This window comes from Sesamum indicum, linkage group LG8 (genome assembly GCF_026168435.1).
Source record: "Sesamum indicum cultivar Baizhima isolate 11 linkage group LG8, ASM2616843v1, whole genome shotgun sequence".
In the NCBI taxonomy this organism is placed as follows: domain Eukaryota; kingdom Viridiplantae; phylum Streptophyta; class Magnoliopsida; order Lamiales; family Pedaliaceae; genus Sesamum; species Sesamum indicum.
In genome coordinates this window covers 9036361-9052827 of record NC_142664.1, presented here as the reverse complement: position 1 = coordinate 9052827, position 16467 = coordinate 9036361, and the positions used below count along the sequence as shown (strand labels likewise).

At 38.2% G+C, this 16467-nt stretch overlaps 1 protein-coding gene across 1 annotated transcript; it reads left to right on the top strand.

Annotated features, from left to right (window-relative positions):
- The first annotated feature begins 6789 nt into the window (after positions 1 to 6789).
- LOC148787176 (uncharacterized) lies at positions 6790 to 7236 on the top strand. The gene has a single exon (XM_088883517.1). It carries the CDS (start codon positions 6790 to 6792, stop codon positions 7234 to 7236), a length of 447 nt encoding a protein of 148 aa, XP_088739643.1.
- Positions 7237 to 16467: the final 9231 nt, after the last annotated feature.

The window sequence follows — 16467 nt, the reverse complement described above, 5'->3', positions numbered from 1 at the left end:
TTTCATTAGAATGGGCAAAGGGAAAGGGAAGGTTGGCGGTTCTTAGCGGTTGAAGGGGCATTCATTGCCAAGGAAAGGGGCATTAGAAGAGGGAGTGCCCACAACTCCTCTCCAACCTAAGTACATTTGTGATTGAAGTGACTATGATAACTAATTCTGCTTCTTGGGTATGGATACCGGCTGTGGAGCTCACATCTGCAATAACTTGCAGGTGTCGGATAGAATAAAAGACTGTTATTATGCACCAAGCATGTTCAAAAATATCATTTCCAATCCTGTTTTACACAATGATGGTTATATATTTGCAATAAATAAAAATAGTTTTTATTGCATGATTGATAATAACTATCATTTGCTTGGTACATTAGTAAATGGTCTTTATATTCTCCAAGAGTCTAATTGGATTATGCCTGCCCAACATAAACAAAAATTAGATAATCATGAAAATGCACAGTTTCGACATGCAAAGTTAGGCCATATCTCAAAAGATAGGATGAGAAAGTTGGTAAACTCAAACTTACGAATCCCGTCTAAACGGGAAAATGACCAACAACCCGTTTGTTGGACAAAGTGTATTGGCGAACGGTCTTTTTGATTTGATCCATATAGACGTCTGCGGATCATTAAATACTTCGGCTAGAGGAGGATTCTCGTACTTCATAACATTTATCAAACTGACCGTAAAATTAAAGTCCTTCGGTCGAATCGAGGCGGAGAGTATTTAAATGGTGAGTTCATTGATTATTTAAAGGAAAATAGAATTCTCTCTTAATAGACTCCTACTAGAATGCCAAAACTGAATGGCGTTGCTGAAAGGAGGAATCGAACCCTGTTGGACATGGTTCTATCCACGATGACTTTTACAGAATTGGCCCCTTCTTTCTAGGGTCACGCTCTTGAGACTGTGGCTTAATTGCTTAACATGGTGCCATCGAAGACAGTGCCGTAGACGCCATATGAGATATGGCAAGCCTACGTCCTACAAGTACTTGAGAGTGTGGGGTAGTCCCGCATACGTCAAGAGGCTAGTGGGAGGCAAACTAGACTCGAGGTCTAATCTGTTCAAGTTTGTCAGATATCCAAAAGGAACTGCGAGATACTACTTGTATGATCCATCTAAGCAAAACATTTTTATCTGAAGGAACGCAGTGGTGTTGGAGAGGGGTTTTTCTACGGATAGTCGATGCAATTTGGTACTACTTAAGGAAACAAGTCAAACACCTCAACAGAACAAAAGAACATCATTTGAGCCTATAGTTCCCATTGATGGTGCTCCAGTCCTTGTAGGATGACTAGGGAATCGTGACCACCTAATAGGTATGGATTCTTGGGACTAACCAGTCAATTGGATAATGATTTAAGGACGTATCAAGAAGCGATGTCGGTCATCGATTCAGATAAGTGGCTTGAGACTATGAAATCTGAAATGGACTCAATAGGTTCAAATCAAGTTTTAACCCTCGTACACCCACCTAAAGGTGTTAAACCTGTTGGGTGCAAATTGGTCTACAAATACAAGTTTAAAGCTGACGGAAAGGTTACAAGCTTCAAGGTTGGGCTCGTGGAAAAGGATACACTCAACGACCCAGGGTTGATTTCGAGGAAACCTATTCGCCCGTAGACATAGCCAAGTCCATTAGGATTCTGCTTACCATAGGAACAACGTCTGACTATGAAATATGGAACATGGACGTGAAAACAACATTTCTCAACGGTTTCGTTGAGGAAGAGATCTACATTGTTCAGCCGAAGGGTTTCACTTCCCACGAGAAGAACAGAAGGCCTATCGTCTCCAAATGTCCATCTGTAGCCTCAAATAAGCTTTCTAAAGCTGGAACACACGTTTTGATGAAGTCATACGGGGTTATGATTTCATTAAGAATGGATTTGATCCTTGTGTATTCAAGAAGATCAGTGGGAGCGTGGCTGCGTACCTTGTGTTTTATGTATATGATATCTTACTAATTGGGAATGGTGTTAGGATGTTAGGCAATATTAAAGCATGGTTGTCCACACAATTTTCCATAAAGGATATGGGTGATCCTCTTACATTCTTGGCATCAAGAGTTATAGGGATAGATCTAGAAGGATGTTAGGACTAACCCAATCCTCATATATTGAGAAATCTTGAAGAGATTCAAGATGCAGAACTCAAAACAAGGATTCCTTCCCATGAGGCATGGGATTTAGATATCCAAGAAACAGTCTCCCAAAACTGATGAGGAGCTTAAAAGGATGTCGGACATCCCTTATGTTTCAACTGTAGGAAGCATTCAGTATGTTGTACAGTACACCAGGCCAGATGTTGCGTACGCTTTGAGTGTGACGTGTAGATATCAGGCATGCGCCAGGGAGGCGCAATTAAGACAATACTTAAGTAGCTGAAAAGGACTAAAGATGTGTTCTTGATTTACGGTAGTGGAGAATTGATATTGAAAGGCTACAATGATGCTAGCTTGCAATCGGACGATGATGATGCCAAGTCTCAATCAGGTTTTGTATTCAAGCTGAATGGTGGTGTGGTTGCTTAGAAAAAGTACCAAGTAGGATACCACAATGGATTCCACCATTAAAGCTGAATACATAGTAATTTCAGAAGCAGCTGAGGAAGCAATTTCGATGAAAAAATACATCCAAGAGTTGGGTGTGGTATATAGAATTGTTGAGCCCGCAGTTATCTTCTGGGATAACAATGGGGTAATAGAACAAGCAAAGAAACCAAGATCTCATCACCGTTCCAAACATATTCTTAAACGCTACCATCTGCTTAGAGAGATGGTGAGCAAAGGTAACGTCAGGACAGACCGAGTTAGCTCAACAGAAAACACAGAGGATCCACTTATTAAGCCAATGTCTCAAATTTCACATGCTCGACATTTGGATAAGATGGGTTTGAGGTCGATGGTTTATTGGATTTAGGTCAAGTGGGAGATTGTTAGAATAGATGACCTGAAAGCTAATTGGATTGGAATGTTTGTAATCTATTCCGGTAATAACTCGATTTTATGTAATATTATTAAATGAATAAAATTAGTATTTGCTATTGGCATTTCTTTTGTTTTGCCCATTACATTTATGTTTGCACTTCTTTCAAACATCACAACAAAGCCCACAGACCACATTGAACAACCGTGCAATAGTTAGAAATGTGCATTAGATGGCGGTCAGGAAACCAACTTTTAGGGTTTGGTTAGAAATATTCCGAATCAAGGACCTCGAGAATGGGCATCGAAGTGTCCTATGGAGACTTGCATTATGAGTCACATTCATTTGATGAGTTCCGTGTTTCATCAGGGGCAGATGTGTTAATGGTGATCTTAATAGGTCATTGACTCGGGGGATCATCATATGCCTTGGAGGCTTGGTCGGTATGACTTGAGTCCCTAGCTCCGATAGTACGGGACCAGTCCTCAGACTTGAGGAATCACGGCAGTCACGTGCATGCGATGACTGTATCATAGATTTGTGTGAGAGGTGATCGTATCATAGACATTGTCATCATAGGCCCTGTCTTGTGCTTTCAAAGTATGTAGAGAAGACGGTTAGTTCCAAGAAGAGGATCCATCCCCTGTCAAAATGTGACAGAGGCATCTCCTATGCACATGGAGATGCGTTAACGCTCTAGAAATCTGTGGCCACAGTCATTGGTCGAATACAAAAAATAGGTTCCTCGTTCGAGCAATTTGGCATGATGCGACCTTAAGTATTAAGCATAGACGCCTAGTACAAGATGGGAACTGACACCTAATTCCATGTTGTAGACTATGGCTAGGAGACGGTAGATGGAATGACCGTACTAGTATAGACTCGGGGCCTAAAAGTTCACATGGATTTGCACCTAGTCTCTAGTGCCATGGACCGTTGCTAGAAGGTCACCATGATGATAGGCTTTCTGACTCAAGGATTGATCAATAATTATTAATTAAATTTAATTTAATTAATAATAGTCGTGGACACTAGCTCAAGTCTAGCTGAAAATTGAACCTATACAGTCACACACAAATCACTAATAAGGGACGAGTAATTAATTAAGAATTAATTTTATAAGCAATTGACATACATATATATTTAAATTAGGCTTGCCCTTTGTATTTAATAAGTTGGACTTATTATTTAATAAAAGCTTATTGGGTTCATATATTTAAATGGATTAACTTTAAGATGGACTTAATTAAGTAGGATTTAATTAAGATTGATTGGGCCTTGTATTTTAATTAATTAAAATAAGCCCAATCCCATTAATTAAGTTGGTGGAAATGATTTTGGAAAGGAAAATATTGAGTAACAAATTCACTTTTGTAAAGTGTCATGTTAGTGATTCTTTATTTCGAATAAAGGATCTTATTAACTTATGGATGGTTAAATGAACCTCGACATATTTTATTTCATCCATCAAAGGTATATATATGTATATTAGTTATTTGGAATAACTAATGAATACATAAAAAAGCAAGAAAATAATTTCCTTCTCTCCAATTCCACCTCTCGGCCTAACCCCCTCTTGTACACACTTGGTGTATGTTTTCTCGTCAATTCTTTTCTAGCAAATTAAGTTGAGGAATCTCAAGTTCCGGTGTGGTGTGGTGTGGGCGAAGCTTTAGAAGGTTTCTATGCTGAAGCCTTGCGTGAACGGATTAAACGAACGAGGTTCAAAATAAACAAATGCAAGGTTATTCTCGATTTACATTTATGTACCTCACGTTTTCATTCAACCAATAGCTCTGTTAATTTTAATATTGTCGTTTATTTTGTTAACTACATCGAACTCCCTGCAACTCCAAGGGTACACCCCTTGAAATTATGGTTTCATTGTGATTTCATTTTAGTTACGCAATTTATTTTAACTGCTTCCACTAGTGCGTTCCCGGGCCGATCCACTCGTAGTTTCCGCTGACCTTTCACCACTACCCAGATATGGTCTCGCGAGTCGTGGTACATTTGGAATAGAAGGCAAGCTTCATTATTATTATGAACAAAGGAACACGGTCGTTGTTTCCCTATCTCACGAGTCATGGGGGGTGATAATTAAGGTGTGACTTGGTAGATGGGTCGGGCTTAACACCAGGTAGCATGGTTCATTTGGAGTCCTCGGAATCATGTAAAGAGTTGAGACAAAATATCATGGGAATCTCATAGAATGAGAATCGCATTGGTTGCCTCCCAGATGGCTTTTTCCATGTGAATCATAAAAGTGGGCATGGTAAATTGTTCTTGTGGATCCCAAGCCCACTAGGAAGGGATGTACCAAAACCGCACTCGAGAGTGGTGGGATTTTGTTGAAATAGTAGCAGAATTGAATGACTAAAAGACCAAGTCTTAACACAAAATAATATTGGAATAATCTACTTATTCTTTCTACTCTGCGTTTAGAACAGATGTCTTAGAAACGTTTTCCAATTTATTTTTTGACATTTATTTCTTAAATGGAATGCAAAGAATTAAATTGGCTGAAAAAATCGAAGGATTGTCCTCGATTTTCAAACCTGGCTTATGTCATGGTTAAGCCAATTCCATCAGACTTGTGAATAGATTCCTTACTAAAAAAGAACGTTAACTAAAGGACCATACCAGTATGGACTCGGAAATCTGAATGCTCATACGGAAATTTAGCTAGTCTCTAATGCCATGGACCGTTGCTACACGACCACCTATCCTGACGGGCTTTCTTGATTATGGGTTAATCAAGAAATACTAATTAATAATAGTGTTAGATCCTAAGTCTAACTGAAATGTGAACCTAAAGAATCACACACAAATCACTGAAAATGAACATAGAATTAATTTGGAAATAATTTCATAAATAATTTGATTACTTACAAAGAGGGATCCATTGAATGGAAAAGGGCCCAAGAATAAATTAATGGCATTAATATATATTTGGTTTTTCCTATAATTTAATAAGTTGGATCTTATTAAAGAATAAGGATAATATAGGTATAAGTATTTAATTAGATTAAATAGAATTTGAGCTCAATTAAATTGGATTTTTATTAAAGATTTAATAAAAATTCATTGGCTTGTATTTTTATAAGGGTAAGAATTGTTCAAGCTCAATTATTTTGAGCCAAAGAAAATTCCATGGAAGAAAATAAATGGCTACCAAATTGCAGTTTTGGAAAGATCAGTTCTAGCCATTTTTGGGGATCTTTTTATTTGGAATAAAGAGAAATATACCTTGTAGATAATAGAATATATTTAGAAACATTCTTAATTATCTAAACAAGATATATATATATATATATATATATATGAAATATAGTTATTTGGGAAATAATTATAATGATCATTACACAAAGAAAAAAAAAAAAAAAATCTCCTCCTTCCCCCAAAAACCATTTGGCCACCCCTTTCTCTCTTTGTACACTTGGTGTTTTTTCTTTCATTCTTATCTAGAAAGAGGACGTAGAGATCTCGACTGCAGTGTGATGTGGAAGAATTAGAGGGTTCCTATGTTGAAGACTCAAATGAGAAGCATTTCATGGTATCATTTTTCACCCTTTCAGTTTTTTTGGTTTTGGTAATCCAACATCAGCCCTATGTATGTTTTATTTTTAGTACATCGAACGCCCAGGAACTGCAAGGGTACACCCTTTGAACTTATTTATTTTCTGTATTTAATTTTTGCTATTATGCATTTTATTTATCGCTTCCGCTTGCACGTTCTCAGGCCGTACCACGCGATCCCCTTCAAGACCATGTCTTGAGCTTATCAATAATATTACTATCGTCTGCATATTTCTATTTAATTCTATCATGCAGAAAATGTCTAAGAATCGCTTAACCCTGATAATGGAGACTAATAAATTTAATGGCACAAACTACAACAATCGGCTGCAAAATCTAAAGATTGTCCTAAATTTCGAGAATCAGGTCTATGTCTTCGACAAGTCGCTCCCGGCGACATTATTGAAAGGATCCTTGCCCAAAGAATGTGTGACGTTCGAGAGGTGGCATGAGAACAATTGCAAGGTCCGCAGTACCATATTAGCTTTGATGATCAATGACTTCCAAAAGAAATATGATAGGTTGGAAGACGTTCCCTCGATAATGCTTCACATAAAGGAAGTTTATGCAACTCCTGATAGGCATATTAGATATGCCGCTACAAAAGCATTTTTCGGGACAAAGATGACTGAAGGATTTTCTGTGCAAAGACATGGCGTCAAAATGCTTCCCTCGCAGAGAAGCTCGAAGACCTCAAAGCTGGGCTTGACTGTGTCATGTACATCAATGTGATCCTCCATTTACATCCTCCCTCTTGTGACCCATTTATCATTAACTACAACATTGATGGACTTGAGAAGTCTAGTCATGGGTTAATTAATATGTTGGTCCAATACAAGGCAACGACCCACAAGTTTGTACCATCAGTATTGATAGGAGAAACTTTGATCTCCAAGGCAAAAGGCAAGAAGGCCGGAAGCTGGAAGAGGAAGAAGGGAAAAGGAAAAGTCGTCTTAGCCACTTTTAGCGCTACAAGCACCCCTGTTGCCCCAGTGTAAAAGGAAAAATGGAAAGGGAAGAACGACGGTTCACAGCGATCAAGAAAAAATGATGTTTGCATTCATAGTCAAGTAAAGGAGCATTGGAAGAGGGAGTGCCCACAAGTCCTCTCCAACCAAGGCACTTTGTGATTCAAGTAAATATGATAACTAATTCTGCTTCTTAGGTATTGGATACCGGCTGTGAAGCTCACATCTACAATGATATGCAAGTGCTGGAAAGAAGCAGAAGGCTACGTAAGAACGAAATGGTCCTAAGGCTTGGTGATGGCAAGGCCGTAGCAGCTGAAACTGTGGGATCACTCAACTTAGCTATTAGCAATCGTATTCGGATAGAATTAAAGAACTGTTATTATATATTGAGAAAAAAAAAAACATTATTTTCTTTCCTATTTTAGACAATGACTATGCGTTTAAGATCAATAAAAATAGTTTTTATTTGATGATTGATGATAACCTTCATCTACTTAATACATTAACAAACGGTCTTTATATTCTCCAGCAGTTAAATTGAATTATTATTGCCCAACACAAATGAAAATTAGGTAATCATGAAAACATACAGATTTGGCATGCAAGGTTAGGTCATATCTCTATAGAAACGATGATGGAGTTGGCAGAATTAAGGAGTCTAGAGGAAGAGGACTTGGATAAAAATAAACTTTCGAATTTTGTCCAAAAGAGAAAATGACCAAGAAACCTTTTTTTGGACAAAGTACGCTTGCCACTGGTCTGTTGGACTTAATCTACACAGATGTCTGTGGACCACTAAATACTCCGGCTAAAGGAGGATACTCGTATTTCATAACTTTTACTGATGATCACTCACGGTATGGTTATGTTATCTCATGAGGTTCAAGTTTGACCCCTTTGGAAGATATAAGGAATTCAGACTTGAAGTAGAGAATCAAACAAGTCATAAGATCAAAACCCTTATGTCAGACCGAGGTAGGGAATATTTAAGTAGTGAGCTCATGGATTACCTAAAAGAGAATGGAATTATCTATCAGTGGACTCCTCTTGGAATGCTGCAGCTTAACGGTGTGGCTGAAAAGAGAGATCGATCCCTATTGGACATGGTTCGATCCAAATGAGTTTTGGCCAACTACCCTTGTCTTTTTGGGAATACGCTCTAGAGACAGCGACCAAGTTGCTCAACATGGCGCCATCTAAAGCTATGCCCCCAAACGCCATATGAGATATGGCACGGCAAGCCAGCATTCTGCAAGTACTTGGGAGTATATGGTAGCCCGACATACATCAAGAGGCTAGTAGGAGACAAACTAGAATCAAGATCTAGTTTACCCAGGTTTGTTGGTTATCCAAAAAAAGCTACTGGGTATTATTTCTATGACCCATCAAGACAAAATATTTTTGTCTCGAGAAACGCAATATTCTTGTAAAAGGGTTTTCCAATGGATAGCCAATGTGATGAGGAACTGCTTGAAGATTCATGCGAGATACCTCATCAAGATAATGCAACACTATCTGTACCTACGGTCCCAATATTAGTGCTCTAGTTCTCTGTAGGTCAACTAGAATATGTCAACGTCCTGATAGGTATGGATTGTTAGGCTTGACTAGCCAATAGACAGTGATGCAACAACATAAAGAGAAGCGATGTATGGCATCAACTCGAATAAGTGGCTTGAGGCCATGAAATCTGAAATGGACTCGATGGTTCGAATCAAGTTTGGACCCTTGTGCACCCACCTAAAGGTGTTAAGCCAGTTGGTTGCAAATGGGCATACAAACATAAGCTTGGAGCTAGCGGGGAGGTACCTTCAAGGATAGGTTCGTGGCAAAAACATACACTCAACGACCCGAGGTCAACTTTGAGAAAACTGATTCGCCCGTGGCAATGACTAAGTCCGTTAGGATACTGCTTGCCATAGCAGCGTGGTATGACTTTGAAATATGGCAGATGGACGTTAAAACGGCCTTCTTGATCGATTTCACCGAGTAAGTGTTCTACATGGATCAGCCAGAAGGGTTTTTCTGTAGAAAAATAGAAAGTTTGTCATCTCTAGAGGTCCATCTCTAGCTTCAAACAAGCTTGCTGGAACACGAAGATCAGAGGGAGCTCGGTTACGTACCCTCTTTATGTTGAAAATTTGTTGCTAATTGGGAACAATGTCAAGATATTAGGAAACATAAAAGCATGGTTGTCCACTAAATTTCCCATGAAGCATATGGATGAGGCTTCCTACATCTTGGCATCATGTATAGGGATAGATCCAAAAGGATGTTAGCATTAACTCAATCCTTGTACATTGAAAAAGTCTTGAAGAGATTCAAGATGGAAAACTCAAAATGAGGATTCCTTCCAATGAGGCATGGGATTAAGCTATCTAAGAAACAGTCTCCCAAGATTAATGAAGAACTTAAATGGATGTCAGACATTCTCTTTAATGCAGTAGGCCCGATTCGCATACGCTTTAAAAGTAACTACCAAATATCAGGTGTATGCTGGTGAAGCATACTGAAGTGCAGTCAAGACCATATTTATGTACCTGAAAAGGACAAAAGATATATTCTTGATATATACAGTGGTGGATAATTTATAATGGAATACTACAACGATGCTAACTTTTAGTCGGACATAATGATGCCAACTCTCAATCATGTTTTGTAATCGAGCTAAATGGTGGTGTGGTTACTTTAAAAGTTACAAGCAAGCTACCACAACAGATTCCTCTTGGAACAAGTGACCAAAAAGTCAATTAGATTGTTGGTTTACAGAACCATTCAAGCAATATTTATTTAAACAATGTTGTCCCGACGAATATGAAAAGTATTCGTCCTGGCGTATGTATCTGTTGTGCTTACCAAATTACACAAAGTACTACTTTCACATCACAACAGATGCTCACATACCACTTTGTAACCCCTGTAGTTGGCGTATATGAAATTTCTGTGGGTTAGTTGACAAGGTCGTCGTATGAAAGCCTTAGAGGCTTGGTCGGTTTGACTTCAGTCCCTGGCTTCGATAGTATGAGAGTAGTCCTCAGACTTGAGGAATCACAATATACACGTACAAGCGATGTCTGTATCTTTAATTTGTGCGAGAGGTGATCGTGTCAGAGGCATGGTTATTACAAGCCATGTCCAGTGCAGTCAAAGCATGTAGAGAGGATGGTGAGGTCTAAGAAGAGGATTTGTCACCTGTTAAAACGTGACAGAGGTATCTCCGATGGACTTGAAGATGTGTTTATGTTCTATAAGCCTGTGATCATAGTCATTGGCCGAATAGAAAACGAGGTTCCTATGTCGAGCAATTTGGCGTAACAAAATTGAAGAATTAAGCGTAGACGCCTAGTCCAGAATTGGAGCCGACACCAAATTTCATGCCCTGGACTAGGGCCAGGAGATGGTAGACGTAAGGACAGTACCCGTATGGACTCGAGCGCCTAAAAGTTCACATGGATATTCATCTAGTTTCTAGTGCCATGGACTGTTGCTAGACGACAACCTATGGTGACGGGCTTTCTAGATCAAGATTGATCGAAAATTATTAATTAAATTTTGTTAGTAATAGTGTTTGATGCTAACCCAAGTCTAGCTGAAAGGTGAACCTAAAGAGTGAAACACAAATCACCGAGAAGGGACGAGAAATTAAATGGGAATTAATTTGATAATTAATTTGATAACTTATAAATGAGAGGGATCCACTGGATGGAGGAGCCTAAAAATAAATTAATAGGATTAATTTATATTGGGCTTGCCCTTATTATTTAATAAGTTGGACTTATTAATTGATAAAAGCTTATTGGGCTCATGTATTTAATTGCATTAAATATATGATGGGCTTACTTAGGTAAATTTTAATTAAATTAGATTTAATAAAAAATAATTGAGCTTGGTATTTTATTTTTAATAAAATCAGCCATTGCAACCCTAATTAAGTTGTTGGAAAATCCAGAAAAGGAAATTATTGACTAACAATTTCACTTTTAAAAAGTGCTATGTTAGTCATCCGTTATTCGAATTGTACAATGAACCTAGACACATACTAGTACATCCATACGAGCTATATATCTATATATTAGTTATTTGGAAAAAAAAATCCTACCCTAGAAGCTCATAATTCGGCCGGTTCTCTAACAAGCACACTTGGTGTGTTTTTTCTGCCTAATTTTCTTCTAGCAAAGAGAAATGAGGGATCCCATATTTCGGTGTGGTGTGGACGTGTCTTTAGACAGCTTCTACCTTGAATCTCATGTGAATGGATCAATGAAATGGAGTTCGAAACAAATCAAGAAAAAGGTAATCCATGGAATCATGATTTTATTACGTTTAGATTTTAATTTATGAATTTTATAGTATCGTTTCCACTTGCTGGTTTCCAGGCCAATCCACTCGCATTTTTTTGCTTTCAAGTGGTATCAGAGCCCGCTTCGATGTACGGGCTATATATTTATGTGAATAAGCATGATAATATGATTTTATTGTTTTTGAAGCATGATATTTATTTATGCTTATTCTTGAATGATTATATGAGAAAATCAACATGTTTAGTTTTTGCAATTTTGAATGATTTAAGTATTTAAGAAAATTGAATTTTGTGGTAAAAATACTTGGTTTTAGTTTCAGTTTAATGTGTGAAAAGAAATATAGTGTTGTAGCAGTGCACTGCAGACCGACAGTGCATAGCGCGTGCAAGAGCTTGCACGCAGCCTGGATAGCGCAGGCCCTGCATGCAGGCAGTGCGGCTGTTGTTCCAGTTGACGGCCGACATCTGGCTCATTTTTCGTCGTTTTTCTAATTTTTGCACATTTTATGAAAAATATTATTTTTCGCTAATTTAATTTTGGAAAAAAATTGATTTTTTTTAATTAAATTGCTTTAATTAATATGGTTGATTTGCGTGCATTGGATGCATGGGGCTTTATAATCCTTTGAATTAAAACTTTTAAAATTTTTTTCTGCACATAATTTTTTATCATGATATTGGATATCACGGTATTTTCTTGGAATTTTCATTTTCTTATCTAGCATGCTTAATTGATATTATGTGCTAGTTGAATATGGTGGATGATCATGGAGCCCTTGACCGCATGTATGTCTTATAATTTTATTGGGTGGGCTCGTGTGCCCTTGTGATTTATTTTCTCCCTCCTTCTCGTTTTTAGTCTTGGAATAATAAAACATGCTATCTCCCTCCTAATGTACTCCTCCGACCTCTGATCGGAGTTTCTTGTTAAATTGTAATAAGAGTAGTATAGATTATTTTGGTGAGGTTTTTATTTTAATTGAGCCCATGGAAGAAGGTCCACGGAGGAGCAGGCCTATGGAGAAGGCGGCCGACGAAGATATTACAAGGCACATCTACATGTTGAAGGGTAAAATATTTTTTGTAATAGCATAGGGCTACCTTAGACAGTTCTTAGACTCACTGCGGGCTCAGTGGTCACATAAGTGGGCTTGTGATCATCCACCAGGGGTATGCTAGTTTTCATTGCATGCGATGTTTACCTAATGCTTTAAATATTTTATATTTATGCATGCAAAGCTATTCTTTGATTAGGTTTCAATCAAACAACTCAATATTAACTCTCACTTGGTTGGACGAAGTTAAAGTTTTAGGGCCCAAAATGGACTTGCATCAACATTATTTTATCTGTCCAACATTTCCATCCACAATAATCTGGTGAGGAAGCTGCCACTATCTAAGTGTGCTCGCACAAGTCGTGGCACATTTGAACTAGACCCAAGCTGCATCATTATTGTGAAGAAAGGAACATGGTCTCTATTTTCCTGTCTCATTATTCGTGGGGGGCGACAGTTGAGGTGTGACTTGATTGATGGGTTGAAACTAACACGAATTAAAATATTATGCCCGTAAATGGACTTCGATCTGTCCAATCCATCCATAGCAATATCATGAAGAAACTACCACTATCCAAATATGGTCTCATAAGTTGTGACACATTTGGAATACATGGCAAGCTATATTATTATTATGAACAAAGGAATACGCTGGTTGTTTCCCTATTTCACGAGTCGTGGGGGACGATAATTAAGGTAAGATTTGGTTGATGGGTCGAGTTTAACATAGAATAATATGATTTACTTGGAGTCCTCAGGATCATGTAAAGAGGTGAGGAAAAATATCTTGGGAATCTCATGGAATTAGAATGGCCTCGGTTGCCTCCAACAAGGCTTTTTTCATGTGAATTATAAAAGCGGGCAATGGTAAATTGTTCTTGTGGATCCCAAGCCCACTACGAAACGGGACTGTAAGAATAAATGACAAAACATCCAATTAGATTGGCCTAGATGTAATTTATTCTAACAATTAATTGACATTATGTAATATTATTTTCAAGGAAATAAAATGAGTATTCGCTTATTTTGGCATCTACTTTTTTGTTCTCATTTTGTATGTTTGCATTTTCTTGAACATCACGATAAAGCCCATAGACCACTTGACAACCATGTTAACGTGCTTTCACGACTTTTGAAGTATGTTTAAACACAACTCGATAAGTAATTGTATGATGAAAATAACTCGTTTGATTTTTGAAATTAATTCGATGATTCAAGCATGTGAAAAGTTGAAATTTTCTATATTTATGCTTTTTTTTGCTGTTTTATGTTAAAACACACAAAATATAGGAAAAAAATGGCAGCAGCACTGCCGCTGTTGGGGCACAGTGTTCACCCGTCCAGACTTGAGCAAGCAAGGGAGCCTGCATGTGCGGAATCTGGCAGAGAGCAAGCACGCGTGTGAGCAACCTGCAATGCAGCCACGCGTGCGAATGCTGGGAGAGGGCCAGAGCGCACACGCAGGCAACCATAATAGTGTATGCTACAGGGCTGACAACCAACAACTAGGATTTTTTTGCCCGTAATTCGAAGATTTGATTTTCTGGAATTTTCTTCAGTTTTAGTTAACTGTTTTAATTTTTTGGGACAAAATTGAATTTTTTCTAAAATTAAAATTGCATAATTAATTGGTCAATGCACCTATTTTTTTTATCATCCTTTTGATTGCAAATTTTCAGCTTGTGTTTTCTTCGTAAAATTAATTTTTGTTATATTGGATATCCTGGAGTATAATATTAGATGGGATGTATATTATGTGGTGTATGGATGGATGGTCTCGGAGCCCACGACCTCCTGTAAGTTTGAGTTTATGGTTCGGCTTGTATGCCCTTGTAATGTTTCTTCTCTCTCCCTCTCGTTTTTAACCTTGGAACAATGAGGCCTGCTATCTCCCTCCTTATGCATTCCCCCCAACTTCTGATTAGGATTTCTTTTCAGTTGTAATGAGAGTAGTATAGGAATTGTTTTATGAGGTTTTTTATTTTATAGCTAGCTCATGGAGAAGAAGGTCCAAGGATAAGGAGGCCCACGAAGAAATTACAAGGCCCATCTACATTTTGATGGGTAAATTACTTTGTAATAGCATAGGGCCACCTTTAGACTGACCATAGACTCACTCCGTGCACAATAAAGTCACATAGGTACCGCTTGTGATCATCTCACAGGGGTATGCTTAATTATGTTGCAATGATTTCTTTATTGCTTTAACATTTGATGTTTTGCATGCAATAAAATTATGTGATGAGGTCTTGGTCAAACACCGAAACATTAACTCTTACTTGGTTGGACCAAGTCAAATATTAGGCCCAAAATGGACTTAGATTGAGATTGTCTTGATTTGGCCAAGCCTTTCCATCAACAAAAATATGGTGAGGAAGCTACCGTTATCCAAGTGTGGTCTCACTAGTCTTGGCACAGTTGGAATAAAGGAAAGCTATACCATTGTTGTGAACAAAGAATATGTTTAGCATTTTCCTATCTCACAAGTCATGGGGGGCAACGACTGAGGTGTGATTTGGTTGATGGGTCGAGCCTCACATTGAGTAACATGATTCTCTTGCAGTCCTTAGGATCATGTGAAGAGGTGAGGTAAAATATCTTGGGCATCTCATGGAGTGAGAATAGCATCGATTGCCTCCCACGGGACTTTTTTCATGTGAATCGTAAAAGCAGGTATGGTAAACTGTTCTTGTGGATCTCAAGTTCACTAGGAAATGACTTCCCAAAACCCCACTTGAGAGTGGTGGACTTTCATATAAAATAGTGAGAGAGTTAAAGACTAAAAGACCATGTCTTGAACTTATCAATAATATTACTATTATATGTTGAAATCTGTTTAATTCTATATTGTAGAACATGTCTAAGAACCCCTTAACCCTGATAATGGAGATTAATAGATTCAATGGCACGAAGTACAACAACTAGCTGCAAAATCTAACGATTGTCAGAGGTTTCAAGAACCAGGCTATGTCTTGGACAAGCCGCTCCGGTGACTTTATTAGAAGGGTTTTCGCCTGAAGAAAGTCTGACGTTCGAGAAGTAGCATGAGGACAATAACAAGGTCGCAGTATCATATTAGCTTCAATGACCAATGACAACCAAAAGCAATATGATAGGCTGGAAAACGTTCCCTCAATAATGCTTCACATGATCGAAGTTTGTACGATTCTTGAAAGGAATATTAGATATACTGGTACAAAAATATTTTTTAGGCCAAAGATGACTGAAAGATCTTCTATGCAACGTCATGCGATCAAGATGCTATCCCTCGTGCAGAAGACCTCAAAGCTGGGCTTCATAATCAAACATACATCGATGTGATCCTCCAATCACTTCCTCCCTCCTATGACCCGTTTATCATAAACTACAACATGAATTGACTTAAAAGGTCTATTCATGAGTTAATTAATATGCTGGTCTAATACGAGGCAATGACATACAAGTCTGCACCTATGTTACTAATAGGAGAGGCTTCAACATCCAAAGCGAAAGGCAAGAGGGCCGGGCGCTAGAAGAGGAAGAAGGAAAAGGGAAAGTTGTCGCAGCCACTACTAGCGCTCGAAGCACCCCTGTTGCTCCAGTGTGAAAAAGCAAAGGGAAAGGGAAGAACGGCGGTTCAGAGCGGTCGAGGGAAAAT